Here is a 19,496-nt window from a genome sequence, read left to right on the forward strand (position 1 = left end):
GAAAGACAAGTCCCCTTGTTATTTTCTTTAGCATATACATGTTATAGTACACAAATACATGTCACTCTCGTGGTGATGTATGACACGAAGTCCAAACATTGCTTGGTACACTAGCTGCATCTTAGAGGAAACAACCATCATCTCTTAGGGGTGATGTTGAAAAAAAACACAACAAGCACATTGTAGCAAAACACGACATACTCCTTTCTGGTTAATTGTGGACTGAGTTGTTGACCTAGTAGACGTCCGAAAAGCATTGCTCAACATAGTTAGGTCTCGTAATAGCTCATCGAGCTGTGGGGGCTTCCGGGGGCGTCGAGCAACGTGAGAGCAGCCTCAATCATGTTCTTCACTTGGATGTGGTCGATTTTATCTACCTGAATATACAGACAGTGCATTGAGAGTAAGCGTCCATACCGTATTCAAGATGATGTTTCTGTCTAACCATAGTGAGTTTTAATTTGTTGCTTTTTTTTGTTACGTCGAAAAAATGAAACTACAAAACCCATTGAGGATAACTTGGGGTTTTGAGTTCCCTATGATGCTTGTTTGTTTGAGTTTATAATTGCTTAGATTATGTAGTTTATAACTTATTTTTAACTTACGCTTAGAGTTTGTTTGTTCAGGATTCTAATATGTCCAGATTATATAATATAACTTATTTTGAATTAAGTGCTAGATTAAAATAAGTTAGATTATATAACCTATAGAGATTATATAATCTCAAACAAACCGACACTTAGCTCAAAATAAGGGCTAGTTTGGCAACCCCATTTTCCCAAAATTTTTAATTTTTCCAAGAAAAATTAGTTTATTTTTACTTAGAAAAATAGAAATCCTTTAAAAAAATAGAGTTACCAAACTAGCCCTAAGTTAAATTATGATCTTAAACAAACAGCCGCTAAGTCCATTTCTTACAAATGTCCTCCCCCACGCGCTTAATCTGTTTCATTTTCATCAAGTCTGAATCACCAAAAAAAGGCAAAAAGTGGTTGCTAGTACTACTACAGTACGCCATGTGCGTTTGACGCCGAGGGGAGAGATGGCGCACGTGATGGGATCCCACCCAGCGTGTGATTGTCATGGCATGATACGAGCCGGGTGGGGAGAGATCCTCAGCCCCCAGCTTCTTCTCTCTTTCCCAATCCTGCATCTGAAGCACGTGCGAGCTATGTATGCCATGTGAATGTGGGGATCCGATCGACTGATCGAGCACGTGACTATCCAGATTTCCATTTCCACACTGAAAACCGGAAACGAAAAGGCGTAGTGAACAGTGGGTGTTGCCGTGGTAAAAGTCAGCGTCAGTGTCAACACGTATTCGGCCGGCCCGTGACATCAGCACGACGCCCATGTCATGTCAGTCATATCCATCGTCAAGGATGAAAAAAGGAGAAAAAAAAACAGAGTATCCCGATCCCATGTGATGCCAAATGCCATGCCACCGGCGACGTACCTCGACGAAGACGGTGTGCACGTGGCAGCCGGCGACGGAGGTGACGTTGGCAGTGATGACACGGAGCCGGAGGTCCTCGATGGCGCGGCACACCCTGGCCATGGCGTCGCGTCGCTTGCGGCACGTCACGCTGACCACCAGCACGTGGTCGCCCACCTCCGACACGCGCAGCTCCAGCACCTCGACGTGCGGCGGCGGGGGCGGAGGCGGAGCAGACTGCGCGCCGCTGGCGACGGACTGCGCGCGCTTCATCTTCTTCGCGCGCTCGGCTTCCCGTCGCAGCAGGCCCCCGTCGACGTCGCAGCACTCCACCTGCGCGGTGGCGGCGGCGGCGGTGTCGTCGTCGAGCACGCGCAGCTCCTGCAGCACCCGCCGCTCCTCCACCTGCAGCTGCTGGATGTACTCGATGGCGTCCTTGATGATCGACGCCTTGTCCATCTGCATGCATGCAATATAATATAATGCCGAGAGCACGGACGACGACGGGACAGACGACCGTCGGTCGGTCGCAGCGTGAGTGCGTGACCGCCGCTTGCCTTGGTGATGTTCGGCACGACGCTGCGGAGCGCGTAGAGCTTGTCGTTGAGCTTGCGGCGGCGGTCGCGCTCCATCAGGATGTTCTTGTTGCCGCACGCCGCCGCCGACGACGACGAGTGGGAGATGGAGCCGTCCGGCGAGCTGGAGTCGTAGCAAGACATGGCGTCCTCCTGCGCCTCCAAGTAGATGCTGCAACCACCACCGACGGAGGAATGGATAGATGAATGAATGCTCGGTCGGCGCGCGCATTGTATCGGCGGCGCGCGGACTTGGTGGTTCGTTCGTTCGTAGTTCGTACTCGTACCTGAGCTCCTCGTACTCCAGGTAGCGCTGCGTCTCCTCCCAGTACTTGTCCATCTCCGGCCGACAGCTCTTCCTCGCCTCCAATGCTGCGCTCTGTTTTTTTTTTTTTGTCCTTGAGTGAGCTTGCCTGCTTGCTCGTCTCTCTCGAGCCTCTTTATAGGCTCCGACCCTTGACGCTGACGTGTGGGGCCTTGTACAGCAATGTCGGAGCGGACGCGTGAGCTCCGCTTTTCCTCCCGGTCTCCCCGTCCGCGTAACGACCCCAACAGGGAAGGAAAGAAACAAAAAAACGTGAGGGAAGGACGGAAAGGGATCCCGTGGTGGGGCCGGCCTGGCAGCCCAACCGCACGAAGGTAAAAAGCCCACTCCACTCAACACTCCCAGTAGTGAGGACAACGTGCGCGATTTTTAATTATTTATTTCAGGTACTAGTATTTTTTTCCCTGCACGTGAGCTTATCTGCTTTTTCGATCGCTTCAAGTGGCGGCAAATTGATGATGTGACGTGTGATGTTATCGTCTTGACCTCTTGTGTATCCATTGTTAAGTAACCCTAGTTAGGGTTATATGGGCAAATACCTGCTTTGCCCTTGAGGGGTCTCACATCTCTATATAAGGAACCTGTACAACCCTTCATATTACAGAGAAGAGAAAGAGGCCAGAGGCCCAACCCTACATCGTGTCTCGTGTGTTTTCTCTGTCATGCTTATGGGAAGGGAGACGAGTACTCTACAACTTCTTGCGCCTCTACTGCTGACGGGAGGGAAGGGAGCGGATCTGGTGATCCGTGGTAACGTAGTTCTCAACACGTTATCAGCACGCTCTATCTCGACGTTGCTGCGAGATCAGATCTGCATCAACTCTCCGTCAAGCCGGCAGGTCATCGGCCTAGCCGAACTGTCCTACGCGACAGGCTTCGATTCTCCGTTTACACAGTCGAACGGTATGATTTTATTTTATCTACTGTTCGTGGGGATCTCGCTTAGCCAAACGCTCGTCTCCCCGCTCTCCTGCTTGTCCCGGTGGGGATCTCGTCGCTGCCCCACCATCTCATGTAAGGCTCGACTCAGACTCCCCGCACTTGTAGAGGCCGTGCCTGTGCGCACGTGCCAGTGCCAGCCACGCGCTGAGAGCCACGCCAGCGCCGGGACCGCCGCGCGCCCGTAGCCGCTCTACACTCCGGAGACCGGAGGTCGTTCCCACGCGCTGAGCGCTGACAGCCGCTCTGCACGCCGGAGGTCGTGCCCTCGCGCCGCCACGTCTGAGGTCGTGCGAACGCCATTAGCCGCGCGCTACTTCACATGACTTGTTGACTGTGCTAGTGGTTATTGGCGTCCGCGGAGCGCGGAGTCCGCTTCTTGCGGATGGGATAACAGACAAGAGCGACTGCGTTTGCATGAGTTTGCATGAGTACGGTTAGCGTTTGCATGAGTTAGATAAAGATAAGAAAAAAGTTAAAAACGAAAAAGAAAAATGAGTAGCAGTTGGCGTTTGCATGTGTAGCAGTTTAGCACTCGTACCTGCTGGCATGCACATCGCTTCCGTACAAAGCGTTGTATTTATGAGTGGGTCCCAGGAGCTGTGGACGGAGTCATGTGCATGGCTACATGTAATCTCATTCCTTTGGCTAGTTAAATGCTATTTTGTGTAGCTAAAAGAAAAAAAATAGCAACCAATGAGCGGTTAATATCTCATTGAAGTGACGAATTACGCATGTTTTTTTATCTTTATTAATTATGACTGTCGCAAATAATTGGTTAAAAATACATACTTAAAAATGGATAAATGTCTTTTATATATGATGTGTTATGTTCATATATTAATTATGGTGTTCATTTTTTTCTGCATTAATAATTATTTCCCGTAGTAAATAATTAGCAGAAAATTATTAAAATGCATGTGAAGGTTATATTGTGTATACTCAAATCGCTCTAAATATTTGTGTTGCGTTGAGCTTTTGAACTCACGTCGAGCGATTGAATTGTATCGTGGGTACCCGGACATGCCGATCAGGCTAAATTATTAAACAGCTGAGTTTTGGCATTGGCTGCGCCCTGGCAACACGACGCAGTATTTGTGTCGTACGAACTTGGCTGCGTCATGTGATTGCTATGTAGCACTCTCGTTTAATCGGACAACTCCCGTTGAGTCGAACCGCCATCGCGGAGTCGCGTATTTTTCGCATGCCCTGTAGGAACTTTCTGTCTGCCGTGATCATCGAGCCACGATTGCGCCTGGTGCACACGTTGCGTGGATTTATCGTGTACCCCAATTACCGAGTAATAATTTTGCCTGTTGTACTTATTACAAAGGCTTGTTGTGTTGTCGTAGCCCTGATGGTCGCCCACGCGTTGACTCCAGATACAATAGAGCTTGTACTCACGTAGATTGTGGTGGGTTGTTCAAGCCCCTAAAGTTACATCATAACGCAACCTTCGTAAACAATTTTATTTGGCTCTATATTTTATTTGATTGTGCTGTGTGACATCATATATTTATATATATCGCCAAGTGGCCTTAACAATTATATCAAGCTCTATAGTGCTTGGAAATCTGGGAAATTAAATTGAAATACAATGAAACACAGATAAGTTAATTCTTTGCTCTCTCCTCATGCATAAAGTTTTACCCGAAGTAACCCGAAGATATATAATATAATGCATGAAAGCCATTTTGGCATAGAAGACATCACAAATTGGGATTCTATTAGTAAGCAAAAGGCCTTACCAAATGATTTAAAACTAAATCTCAGCCATACATTGCTCAACCAGATGTTAGCACATTGCTCTCTTTGTCGCTAAATGACATGAAGCAAACTATGAGATAAAAGGACATGTAATGGCCAGCAACACGAAGTTGCGAGTATACCGAGAGGTTATTCTGAGAATTTTTTCACTATGTTGGTGTGAAAACCATAGTGTGTTCCTGTCGAACCACTTTACTCGTTCTATCTAGGACCTATATGCTTGTGTCGCATACATCACTCGGAATTGTAAATACTTATAGTCACTGAATTGACTCGGGATAGTCCTTTGACAATTTGGTATACACTGCAAGCTAAATGGTAAAGGTCGGTCCTGAATGGACACATACCTGGGGTTTATGTAGCCGAACTACACTGAATTCCACCCTTTGGCATGCTTACCATTATCTACCTCCGATCTACCAGAAGTGAGAAGAGTAGACAAATAACTATGAACGAAATCCCACATCACCACAGAGCTTGAAGCTAGATTAGACATTAACATGTCATTGGTCCTCGAAGCCAGAAGAGTCATATGTCTTGACCACTAGACTATTAGTGATGATAATTTATGATAGAAATATGAAGATCTTGTGGAGACCTGTTGTATCCTCTCTACTCCTGATGATTTCTTCTTATGAGAGCACTACTATCTGTTGTTGAAGCCTGGTCCCAGACGGATAATGGTCTTGTTTCGCTATTGCCAAGCAGTTATCACCATTTGCTTAATCGAAAGCTTAGCAATCAGGTGGTTTTTCCCAGATAAAATGAATTCTTGGCCTTGTCTGTTCTATTCCAAAGCTTCTCTTTTTGCTGAACAATGAAGAGATCGAAATAATGCTATATAGAACAATTTGGTATATAATATGAGGAGAAATGTTTGCCCTGCTGGCAACACCACAAAAAATTAATTATTGTTATAAGTTCTATCTCAAAATTATAATACCTAAAAATGTTGCATAAATCGCCAATTTCAAAATGGTATGAGTAATTGGGTAACCCATGGGCAATGATAAAAACGAGCTGGACTATACATCTCTGCATATAAAAATCTCTGCTTGGCAGCATTGGCAGGATACCGTGCACTTTACCACCATTATATATGCGCAAACTCTCCTATGTGCTTGAAAGCACAATGCAACCAATGAATGTTCTTGTGAGCGCTAGACCTGATGGTCATTGTCCTTGTTGATCTGAAGTCAACTACTTGCTCCAAACGACAAATGGTATGCATGAGCCCTAAAGTTTTTTTTTGTTTTTATGGCTAACATATTGTTGCGCGTATCAGTCTAAATCCTGATGATTGACTGTATATTTGGTGATAATAACAGTAAGTTTGCAGAATTGTAACCACAAAGCGACTTGTTGTTGCGTGTCTTGCTAGAAGTTGAGACTAATCCTTCACGTTGAAGGACAAATATGTAGTATTCATGCCACTACATCAATCTAAGTCCAAAGCTCACTGCATAAAACCCCTATCTGTAATGTGCGTAAGAATTTCCCAAATAAATCACCACAATAGCATATATTGGCCACAACTGGTTGATTGTGGTTGGGGATTTTATCTATATGCTTTTTAGAACATCTCGGCATTAGGGGGAGGAATGCCCATATAGTATAATGCCTCAATATTCTATTAAACGCACAAAAGCCAAACTGAATCTGTCGTTCAGTGTGTACTCCTATGTATATGGAGTTTGCCAGAAATCGTTGAGGAGTAACCATATTGGTCTGAATGCTTCTACCTGATGTAGATGTGGATATACCCGGGATTAATATAATATCCACATTTGACTTATTGGCATTTGATCTATTCTCGGGGACGCCTGCGAATATGATCCGTTGGTCTTAGTCAAAGCATATATTCTGATTGCAGATTCACGTGGTCTGTAATAACTCTCCTCCAATGGACTCGCCCTGCTGGTGATTTGCCTCACGAAGAGGTTCATCTTGATGATGAAATTCCTAGCAATGCGTGCAATATCATTATGCTGGGAATACGGAACAATGAATCTTTCGTTTTGGGAAATGACGAAGATCATTATTAAATGTGGGAGACAAATGTGTCGACACCTATCTTGCCGCTCTAGATTGCAAATGGATCCAAAACAAAGTCCTAGGCATGAGTGCTTGAAGCTCTCTTATCGGGTCATTGATAAATGCAATCGAGGCTGAACCAATAATCGCAAAATGAAAGTCGCGAGCTTGAAGCTCGGACATTTATGGGCACTATTGAAATAATGTGTGGTGAATGCGATGGTTCAAGTGGTCTAGTGAGAGACACATCCCACATATGTGTTGAATAAATACAGTTCCACTATGTAATATATCTGGCAAATGGCATGAATTATAATATGCAGTTAATAGGATTCTGAAGATCCGTCATGAGATCCTAGGAGGACTCATATCTTTGAATTATAAATATGCAACATATAAATCTCATACCGGATAATACATTCCTGATGAATGACCACTCTCCAGTGTAGAGAGAATATCTCATAGTTGAGATTATAGTTCCCAGCTGGAACCTTCCAGAAGAAATAAAGTCTGTGTTAAACACCAAAGTTTGATAATCCCTATAAAGGGATAAAGACTCATACAGACCCAAAAAGGTATAAGATGAGGTACCAAAGGATTTGAAGTTCACCGAATAAGCACATGTGCATTCCACGAGTTTTACTCATGGTATTTTCCACTAGATGTGGAATTACGGTATCCTCTAAAGCCCCGATGGTAGAAACCTATAAGGTTTAGGTGTTACTGGCAAAATATCCCCATTGTGCCAGAATGACAGACTATAACGATGTATCTGATCGATGAAAAATCCCTGATGGATTACGATCTTATATGGACTTTTGTTACACCATCATAGATGTTGCAATGGATGAACGCCTCGAGCGATGTGTCATATTTAGAATATGTACTATTGCAACTATATTATCCCCTAAGTCCTATTGAAGGACATGTTATTTGCTTTGCACAACTATGTATAAATTGTTGTGTAAGATAGAAAATGATAGCACCCCAACCTCATTTATTCTCGTTATTCCAGATGAACAATGAGACATATATCTTGAAGAATATGCTTGAGTTATGAGGGATAAAGACTTTGACAGATGTCATCGTCAGGGGGAGCGAATGCTTATATTGATCACAACTGTGAGACAATAAATGTCATATTCTATGCCCTGAAGGCGTGAGCTTGATGATCAATATGTGAACCTTTATGGAACTTTCTATCAAATATATAGATCTAGTCGATCGAACACCATCAATCAAAGTGGCTTATTTATATTGATACGTGCACTTACCTCGTATATCCTAGAAGTGAGTAGAGGTAAAGTTCCTGAAATAGTCCTTGCAAGGATATGCAATCCGTTTGCTAAATCTTTATTTGCATATACTTCTAGAAGAAGATGTTTTGCCTTATTGATACGGTTTTGCAAGGATCATGGGGAGCACATTTATAAAAGTTAGCCCTTGTAGAAGATTCGATAGAATCTAGATCTCAGAGGATCAAATCTGTCCCGATGACAGTTGTTGTTGAAAGGGAAATGTGCCCTTGGGCCATTTCTAAGTATTTTGGTGGTTTAGTGTCCAACACAAGTGCCTAAATGTAAAAAGGTGGACAAAGTACAAATCAAGGATAAAGGTATGTTTCTCAGACTTAGTACATTGTTTTAGAGACTAATGTATTGTGTCTAAGTGCTGGAAACAGGAAAAGACCAACTAGAAATGCCTTGGCTCGAGCAGCCAAGACTTTGCTGAGTCTGGGAGCACCGGACTGTCCGGTGGTGCACCAGACAGTGTCCGGTGCGCCAGGCTGGCTCGAGCGAAGTGGCTACTCTCGGGAATTCACCGGCGACGTACGGCTATAATTCACCGGACTGTCCGGTGTGCACCGGACTGTCCGGTGAGCCAACGGTCGGCCGGGCAAACGGTAGGCCGCGAAATCCGCGCGCGACACGTGGTCGAGCCAACGGTCGGAAGGGGGCACCGAACTGTCCGGTGTGCACCGGACATGTCTGGTGCGCCAACGGCTCTCTGGCTACCAACGGTCGACTTCGCCGTAGAAGGAAAGAAATCGGGCACCGGACACTGTCCGGTGCGCCAGACGACAGAAGGCAAGAATGACCTTCCAGATTTGCTCTCAACGGCTCCTAGCTGCCTTGGGGCTATAAAAGGGTCCCCTAGGCGCATGGAGGAAGAGATCAAGCAACCTTAGAGCATTCTTGATCATCCACACTCAGTCTTTGCGCATTCGTTTATCATTCTCAGTGATTCGAGCTCCGTTCTAGTGAGAACTTTGAGATAGTCTTTTGAGCTCGATCCTTGGCCGTGTGTGTGCACATTTTGCTGTGGATTTGTGTGTGTTGCTTCCCTCCCTTACTCTGTGTTTCTTTGTGAACTTCAAGTGTAAGGGCGAGAGACTCCAAGTTGTGGAGATTCCTCGCAACCGGGATTGAGAAAAAGCAAGCAAAACACCGTGGTATTCAAGTGGGTCTTTGGACCGCTTGAGAAGGGTTGATTGCAACCCTCGTCCGTTGGGACGCCACAACGTGGAGTAGGCAAGCGTTGGTCTTGGCCGAACCACGGGATAACCACCGTGCCATCTCTGTGATTGATTTATTGTGGTTATTGTGTTTTGACTCCTCTCTAGCCACTTGGCAATTATTGTGCTAACGATTAACCAAGTTTTGTGGCTTAAGTTTTCAAGTTTCACAGGATCACCTATTCACCCCCCCTCTAGGTGCTCACAGTTGTACTCTTTTTCCCTTTGTGAGTTTTCTTGAAGTTTCTCACATGAGGTTTTTAACGAGGCAACAAAGTGCAAATGCAATTTGTATCACCATGCTCTCTTTCTCCATATTTTTCCTACTGGGTTTTTCGGAGTTTTAACGAGGCATGTGTTGGTCGCGGTATTCGCCCAAGGGGGAGTGTTAAGTAACCCTAGTTAGGGTTATGTGGACAAATACCTGCTTTGCCCCTGAGGGGTCTCACATCTCTATATAAGGAACCTGTACACCCCTTCATATTACAGAGAAGAGAAAGAGGCCAGAGGCCCAACCCTACATCGTGTCTCGTGTGTTTTCTCTGTCATGCTTATGGGAAGGGAGACGGGTACTCTACAACTTCTTGCGCCTCTACTGCTGACGGGAGGGAAGGGAGCGGATCTGGTGATCCGTGGTAACGTAGTTCTCAACATCCATCACATTTGTCAATCAAGCAAGGTGTCCAAGAGTGGAGGGCCCATTTTGGTCAAGCCATACCTAAAAAAAATTAGGTCTCAACTGAGCACATCCGCGCGCCGGCCCAGCCCAAGCGGCTAGCCTCCCTCATACCTTCACGGGTTGTCGGGTCCTCAGCTGACAGCCGCTCGCCCGAGGACACACCCGCTATCGTCTAAGCCCTCACTAGTGATGAAAATATGGGCTAAACTTTTTGGGCCAGCACAATCACGACCCGAAAACATGAGTCTAAAGTACGACCTGATATGAAATAATATGGACCGAGCTAGCACGGTTCAAAGAGGGCCTGGGCCGAGCCTCAAATTCCGGTCCGTCTGGCCCTCGACATGGCCCGCACAGATGGGCCGGACTTAGGCCGGCACGGCCCAATTAAGCCCATATTGTTTAGTTTCTTTAATTTAGTAAGTTATAGACTTTATATTGTTGTGATATTTGGACTTTATGTAGTCAAATGATGCTAGCATTGTTTAATATATTTAATTTAGTAAGCTATGCAGTTATGTGATTGTAATATTTTGATTTTATATGGTCAAATATACAGGTCGGGCTTGGGCCGGCACGACCGACGTAATTTAGGGCCAGGCTGGGCCACTGTTTTTACACTTTAGGCTAGCACGACAAGGTCTAAATTTTCTTGGACTTTCTTGGTCCGAACACGTTTAGCACGAAGCACAATAGGCTCGGGCTAGTTTGGCCCGGCCCCATTCGCAGCACTAGCCATCACTGCCTGGCCGCGTTACTTTGCCTCCGCCCTGAGCTCGGTCGCGCAGCCTCTACCGGCGCTGAATGTTGTCCGCATGTGGTGCCGTCCGCCGAGGGCCGAGGCCGACTGGCCGAGTGATGTCCGCTCGTACCTGTCCGGCTTCCGCCCGCCTGCTGGTCACCACACTCCAACCAGCGACCAAGCACCCCCGTCGGCCACCACCAGGGCACCAGTGACAACTCACAAGTGCCCCACGGCCCGCACGACCACGCCTATAACTGTAAAATGTAAGCACTAAACATTTAAGCAAGCAAGCGGTATTAGATTATCAGTCAGTTTGATTGTTTGAATGTTGATGTTTATCACAAACTTGCAGATAATAATTATGTCAAATCAAAGGGAAAGATGACACAGACAGAGAAAAGGAACACATGGAAGTCACAAATTCCTAAATTTGAAGAGCTATTTTAGCCGGGCATCTAGTAGCACAAACCCAAGTACTCATGGGAGTGGAGTTGGCCAGCAGGCGAACAATCCACAAATAGTGGAGGGAGCTATTAGATGTCAAATAGAGGACGATGAAGAAGTCCAATGTGAACAAGCTGGCAGTGGTACAGGTAGTACAATCAATGAGTTTCATATGGATCATATTATCTTTGATCCCGGTATTTGCATTCTAATTGATCAATTTGCTCCTAATATTAGAAGTGAAGTTAGGAGGGCATTCCTAGAAAAAGGTCCAACACAACCCATTGGTCATAATTTTCCCAAAGCATATGATAAAAGGTCATTTTAGGAACATTGGTTTAAGCAACACAGTTGGTTGGAACTCAGAGCATCTAGAGGGGGTGAATAGGTGATCCTGTAAAATTCAACACTAAATAGCCCAAACTTGGTTATGAAATGTTAGCACGATTAACACCAAGTTGCTAAAGCGAGAACTCCAGAAGAAAACCAATCACAATGAAAAGAGACACAAGACACAGTGATTTTTATCCTGTGGTTCGGCCAATGCCTACTCCACGTTGTGGTGACCTCCTTCAGTCAAGGATTGCACTCAATCTCTCTCAAGTGATCCAATGATCAACCTTGAGTACCACGGTTTTCTTCCTTAGCATTCTTTTCCCGTTTGCGAGGAATCTCCACAAGTTGGAGCCTCTCGCCATTACAATGTTGATCACAATAAAAGCACAAGAGTAAGAGAGGGAAAGAAACACACACAAGAACTAGAATCACAACAATCCCATGCACACAAGTCAAGAGATGAGCACACAAACACAACGCAGGGAGTTCACGACTCAAGAAGTGCTCAAATCTCAAACTATGATCCGAATGCGTGTTTGCGGAGTCTAGGCATCTTAGAATGTTCAATGGAGGCTTGGTGTTCTACTCCATGCGCCTAGGGGTCCCTTTTATAGCCCCAAGGCAGCTAGGAGCCCTTTGAACTCCATTTGGTAGGCAATTCTTGCCTTCTGTTCGTCGGTGCACCGGACTGTGTACAATATGCAGCACATAATCCCCTGATTGGCTGTTTTCCTTTTCTGTTGGGCACCGGATCGTCCGGTGCGCCATGTTACCGTTGGCTCTTGTCGACGTGGCAGATAGCTGTTGCACAGCTGGAGCACCGGACTGTCCGGCGCCTCGCGCGGACTGTCTAGTGATTTATAGACGACGTAGCTAGAGAAAACCCCGAGAGCGAAGAGTTTCGCAGACCATGCACCGGACTGTCCGGAGCACACTGGACTGTCTGGTGATCAGCACCGGACCGTCCGGTGTTGCGTAGTCAGCACCTTTTTCTTCGTTTCTTTGTTTGTTTTTCTCTGACTCTTTTGTCCTTTACTTAGTTGAGTCCCTGACACTTAGACAAGTGTGTTTAACATATAAAACAATTGACAAAGTGTCTAGATCTTACCTTTATTTTTATTTGCATCTCTTTAATACTTGGCACACATTCCTTTAAAACAATATTTTGTTCCTAAGAGTAGGTCTCTTATTCCTAAAGGTCACTTTAGGCACAAGATTTCAAATTGTGAAATCTTTATTTGTCTTTAGAAGGAAAAGGTAAGAATAATCAGAGTAAAGCGGAAATAGATGAGAAAAGATTAAGAAAAGTTTAGAAGAGAATCAGAGTAGCAAAGGTGAGGTTAATCAGAGTAGAACAGTAGAAGGTGAGACAGGATCAAGAAAAGTATAGAAAGAATCAGAGTAAGGTAAGTAGGTAATGGTTATGTACATTTCTATCTAGGTTTCGTCCTACAGTCAACATTCCTCTGATACCACTTCTGTCACACCCAGATTCAAGGGACAAGGCCGGGTGCATCTCATACATGCGCCAAGAAGACAACATATATACTAACAAAGTGAATAGAGATAAATGTCACAATATAATCAGAGTACTTATTACATAGTGGAAGTCTTACAAAATAAAATTAAAATATAGATCGCACTAAAGTCCATCCTTGGCGCCAGAAAGTCAAATGGGAGACGCCACCTAGATCGAATCGAACTCCTCGATGTATGGCTCCTCTTGAACCACCTATTCTTCTCCTGTGGGGGCTGTGAGACAACAAGGGTGAGCTCACACATATTCATCGCTCAACAAGTTGTGGGGAATAATGTGGCATAAACTCACCAAAGGTGGGAGTTCATGTGATGTGTAAGGTTGATCAATAATAAAGGGTAAAGCTAAGCATTGCTTTTAATCAGTTGGTCAAATTTTATTAGCAATTACTAAATGTAAGTAAATACCGAACCATAATAAAAATAATATAACAAAATTAATAAATAATCCCATGCGATGCAAATGACAAATTGAATTTAAGTTCCCTAAATTAATCATGTGAGTGTCTGAGTCGCTCATGACCGTGAGCACGGCTAGTATACCAGTTTTACACTCTGCAGAGGTTGCATATCTTTACCCACAAGTCATGTTACCCATCTGCCAAGGGATCGCGACTTCCCATACACCTCTACCGAGGAGGCGAGGTAGGGTAACACTACGAGGCCTTTACAAAGTTCCACTAGCTTTAGAAAACCCGTTACAGTTTCTAGGAAGCTCCAATGCAGGGATCCCTCGCCTGACCGCCATCGTGGCAAAATCAACCCAAGGGCCTCCCCACACTAACCGCTCCCCTACTGCCCTTGCCCCTTTCGGGTAAGGTAGTCCTCCACTAGCTTTCCTAATTAGTCAACTAAGGGCGTCCCATACCACCCTTGTGGTAGCACTGTTTTCCCGGGTGGTTCTCCATGTTCCCATTAACATAATGATCTTATCATGAATGGTAAATAACAAACTGATAATAAAAGTGTGATCATGAATAATATATATATATATCTATACCCAAAACCACATCAAGCAATAGCAGGTACTACCCAAAAATTCAGTGGTGAACAAGGTATAAAGATAGCCAAACTAGGGTAACCTATTGGTGAAAGGGAAATGTGCCTTTGGGCAATTTCTATTATGTTTTGGTGATTAAGTGCCCAACACATTTAAATAAGCTCTCATGTGCTAAATAAAGAGAGAAGTGATAATCAAAGCAAAGGTATGGTTCTAGACTTAGTACATTGGTTTTTGTGTACTAATATATTTGTCTAAGTGCTAGAATCAGAGAAAAGAGAAGAAGAAAAGGACTTGGCTCGGAGCAACCAATTCTCAGCTCGATCTCGCACACTGGACTGTCCGGTGGTGCACCGGACAGTGTCCGGTGCGCCAGGCTGGCTTCCGGCGAACTGGCCGCTCTCGGGAGAATTTGGCGGCGTATGGCTATAATTCACCGGACTGTCCGGTGAGCCAATGGCCGCCAGCGCAACGGTCGGCCGCGCAATCCGCGGGCGACGCGTGGCCCGCGCCAACGGTCGGCAGGGGGTACCGGACAGTGTTCGGTGCGCCAACTTCCATGAATCTGCAACGGTCGGGTGCGCCAAATTAGGAAAAAGATCCGCACCGGACATGCTACAGTGGTTGTCCAGTGGTGCACCGGACTGTCCGGTGCGCCACCCGACAGAAGGAAAGAATTGCCTTCCTTGTTGGCCTCCAACGGCTCCTAGCTGCCTTGGGGCTATAAAAGGGACCCCTAAGTGCATGGAGGAGTCACCCAAGCACACTCTAAGCATTCCAAGACTTCTAGTCCTCACTTTCACACAATTGTTCATTGTTCTTGAGATTGGAGCACTTTTCGAGTTGTAAACTCCCCGCGCGTGTTTTGTGTGCTCATCTTCTCACTTGTGTGCGTGTTTGCGGTGTGGATTTAATTCTAGTGTGCGTTGCTCTTCCCAACCTTACTCCGTGCTTTCATTGTGATCCTTGTTGTAAGGGCGAGAGACTCCAACTTGTGGAGATTCCTCGCAAACGGGAAAAAGAGATAAGCAAAGAAAAGTCGTGGTATTCAAGTTGATTATTGGATCACTTGAAAGGGGTTGAGTGCAACCCTCGTCCATTAGGACGCCACAACGTGGAAGTAGGCAAGTGTTACTTGGCCGAACCATGGGATAAAATCACGTGTCTCTTGTGTTGATCTCTTTGGGATTGTCTTGGCCACAAGAACTCGCTTCGCAACTACTTAGTCGCACTAACATTTGTATAACCAAGATTTGTGGCTATTAGTTGTTGAATTTTACAGGATCACCTATTCACCCCCCTCTAGGTGCTCTCAATTGGTATCAGAGTCGTTCTCTTCACGTAAGGGACTAATCGCCCGAAGAGATGGATCCTAAGGGAAAGGGGATGGTGGTCAATGACAAGGAGAATGAGTCCTTCCTCAATGAGCCTAGAGATGACAAGCCCACTGACTCTGGCTCGAGTCACAAGAAGAAGGACGGGAAGAAGAAGAGGCGCATCAAGAAGATCGTCTACTACGACGGCGACAAATCTTCTTCTTCACCAAGAGACGACGACGAGAAAAAGAAACCGATTAATTCAAATTATTCATTTGATTATTCTCGTATTCCTTTTAATTCCAATGCTCATTCGCTTTCAATTCCTCTTGGTAAACCTCCACACTTTGATGGAGAGGACTACTCTTTTTGGAGTCACAAAATGTGTAGTCATCTATTCTCTCTCCATCCTAGTATTTGGGAGATAGTTGAAAATGGAATGCAATTTGATAGTACAGATAACCCTGTGTTTATTAACGAGCAAATTCATAAAAATGCACAAGCTACCACTGTTTTGCTAGCATCTTTGTGCAGGGATGAGTATAACAAGGTGAGCGGCTTGGACAACGCCAAGCAAATTTGGGACACCCTCAAAATATCACATGAGGGAAACGACGCCACCATGATCACCAAAATGGAGTTGGTGGAAGGCGAGCTGGGAAGGTTCGCTATGATCAGGGGAGAGGAGCCAACACAGACGTACAACAGGCTCAAGACCCTGGTCAACAAGATTAGGAGCTATGGGAGCACGAGATGGACGGACCACGACGTCATCCGACTTATGCTCAGGTCTTTTACTGTTATTGACCCTCATCTTGTGAACCTCATCCGTGAAAATCTTAGGTACACAAAGATGACGCCCGAGGAGATACTAGGAAAGTTTGTGAGCGGGCGCATGATGGTGAAAGAAGCCCGATATGTAGACGACGCGCTTAATGGTCTATTACCCGTCTACGAGGCTCAACCCGTTGGTCTCAAAGCAACAAGTAGCAGGGAGACGCTACCAAGCAAGGTGGCACAAGTTGAGGCGGCCGGGCTAAACGAAGATGAGATGGCTCTCATCATCAAGCGCTTTAAGACCGCATTAAAAGTACGCAAGGAGTACCCCAACAAGAATAAAGCAAGGGGAAAGCGCTCCTGCTTCAAATGTGGTAAGACATGTCATTTTATTGCTCAATGTCCCGATAATGAAAATGACCAGGGGGAAGAAAGACATGGGAAGAGGGATAAGAAGAAGGCCTACAAGAAGGTGAAGGGCGAGGTGAAAGGGAAATGTGCCCTTGGGCCATTTCTAAGTATTTTGGTGATTGAGTGCCAACGCAAGTGCTTTTGTGTTGATCTATGCAATGTGGTGGACAAAGTGCAAATCATGTCAAAAGGTATGTTTCCAGACTTAGTACATTGTTTTATGGACTAATGTATTGTGTCTAAGTGCTGGAAACAGGAAAGATTGAATTGGAAATGAGATGGCTCTGTTCAGCCAAAGTCAGCTCGGTCTGGGCGCACCGGACTGTCCGGTGTGCCAGGCTGGCTCAGGCAAACTTGCCGCTCTCAGGAAGGAATTAAAGGCGTACGACTATAATTCACCGGACTGTCCGGTGTGCACCGGACTGTCCGGTGAGCCAACGGTCGTCCGGGCCAACGGTCGGCTGCGCGATCCGCGCGAGACACGTGGCCGAGCCAACGGTCGGGAGGGGGCACCGGACTGTCCGGTGCGCCAACGGCTCCAAGGCTGCCAACGGTCGGCTTCGCCAAATAAGGAAGGAAATCCGCACCGGACAGTGTCCGGTGGTGCACCGGACTGTCCGGTGCACCAGGCGACAGAAGGCAAGAATTGCCTTCCCGGATTGCTCTCAACGGCTCCTAGCTGCCTTGGGGCTATAAAAGGAACCCCTAGGCGCATGGAGGAGAAAACCAAGCATTCCTTGAGCACTCTTGATCACTCACACTCCATTCTTGCGCACTTGTTCGACATTCTAGTGATTTGAGCTCCGTTCTAGTGTGCTAGTCTTTTGAGCTTAAGTCTGGGTCTTGTGTGTGCGTACTTGCTGTGATCTTTGTGTCTTGTGTGAGTTGCTATTCCCTCCCTTACTCCGTGCTTCTTTGTGAATTTCAAGTGTAAGGGCGAGAGGCTCCAAAGTGTGGAGATTCCTCGCAAACGGGATATAGTAAAGCAAGAAAAACACCATGGTATTCAAGTGGGTCTTTGGACCGCTTGAGAGGGGTTGATTGCAACCCTCGTCCGTTGGGACGCCACAACGTGGAGTAGGCAAGCATTGGTCTTGGCCGAACCACGGGATAAACCACTGTACCATCTCTGTGATTGATCTCCTGTGGTTACTGTGTTTTGTTGAGACTCCTCTCCAGCCACTTGGCATTATTGTGCTAACGCCTAATCAAGTTCTTGTGGATTAAGTTTTCAAGTTTCACAGGATCACCTATTCACGCCCCTCTAGGTGCTCTCAATTGGTATCAGAGCCGTTCTCTTCAAGAAAGGGACTAACCGCCTGAAGAGATGGATCCTAAGGGCAAGGGGATTGTGATCAATGACAAGGAGAAGGAGTCATTCATCAACGAGCCCAAGGATGACAAGCCTACCGACTCGGGCTCGGGCCACAAACGCAAAGATGGGAAGAAGAAGAAGACAAGACGCATCAAGGAGATCGTCTACTACGACGACAGCGATGAGTCTACTTCTTCCCAAAAGGACAACGACGACAACGACTACGAGAGAAGGAAACCGGTTAATTCGAACTTTTCTTTTGACTACTCTCGTATTCCGCAAAGTACAAATGCTCATTTGCTCTCCATTCCACTTGGCAAACCTCCTCACTTTGATGGAGAGGACTACGGATTTTGGAGCCACAAAATGCGTAGTCACCTGTTCTCTCTCCATCCGAGCATATGGGAGATTATGGAAAGTGGAATGAAATTTGATAGCTCGGATAGTCCTATGTTTATCAATGAACAGATTCATAGAAATGCACAAGCTACTACTGTGTTGTTAGCCTCTTTATGCAGGGACGAGTATCATAAGGTGAGCGGCTTGGACAATGCCAAGCAGATCTGGGACACCCTCAGGATCTCACATGAGGGGAACGACGTCACCTTACTCACCAAAATGGAGTTGGTGGAGGGCGAGCTTGGAAGATTCGCAATGATCAGGGAAGAGGAGCCAACCCAAACATACAACCGGCTCAAGACCCTTATCAACAAGATAAGGAGCTACGGAAGCACACGATGGACGGACCACGACGTCGTTCATCTAATGCTAAGGTCCTTTACTGTACTTGATCCACATCTGGTGAACAATATCCGTGAAAATCCTAGGTACACCAAGATGTCGCCCGAAGAAGTTCTTGGGAAATTTGTAAGCGGGCGAATGATGATCAAGGAGGCAAGATATGTCGACGACACGTTGAACGGTCCAATCCATGAGCCTCAACCCATTGCTCTCAAGGCAACGAGGAGCAAGGAGGCGCTACCTAGCAGGGTGGCGCAAGTTGAGGCGGCCGGGCTCAATGATGAAGAGATGGCCCTCATCATCAAGCGCTTCAAGATGGTGCTAAAGGGTCGCAAGGGGCAGCCAAGCAAGACCAAGACAAAGGGGAAGCGCTCATGCTTCAAATGTGGTAAGGTTGGTCATTTTATTGCTAACTGTCCCGACAATGATAGTGACCAGGAAGAAGGGAACAAGAGGGAGAAGAAGAAGAACTATAAGAAGGCAAAAGGCGAGGCTCATCTTGGCAAGGAGTGGGACTCGGATTGTTCGTCGTCCGACTCCGACAACGAAGGACTCGCTGCCACTGCCTTTAACAAGTCATCCCTCTTCCCCAACGAGCATCACACT

General features: G+C 46.1%; 1 protein-coding gene across 1 annotated transcript; it reads right to left on the reverse strand.

Annotated features, from left to right (window-relative positions):
* On the reverse strand, positions 1-2,419 carry LOC100281107 (uncharacterized). Its single transcript, NM_001371991.1, has 4 exons — positions 2,298-2,419; positions 1,993-2,182; positions 1,457-1,894; positions 1-377 (listed from the first exon to the last, which is right to left on the reverse strand). Exons 1-4 carry the CDS (start codon positions 2,348-2,350, stop codon positions 270-272), a joined length of 789 nt encoding a protein of 262 aa, NP_001358920.1. The 5' UTR covers positions 2,351-2,419; the 3' UTR covers positions 1-269.
* Positions 2,420-19,496: the final 17,077 nt, after the last annotated feature.

The sequence above is a fragment of the Zea mays genome, chromosome 10 (genome assembly GCF_902167145.1).
Source record: "Zea mays cultivar B73 chromosome 10, Zm-B73-REFERENCE-NAM-5.0, whole genome shotgun sequence".
Taxonomy (NCBI): Eukaryota; Viridiplantae; Streptophyta; class Magnoliopsida; order Poales; family Poaceae; genus Zea; species Zea mays.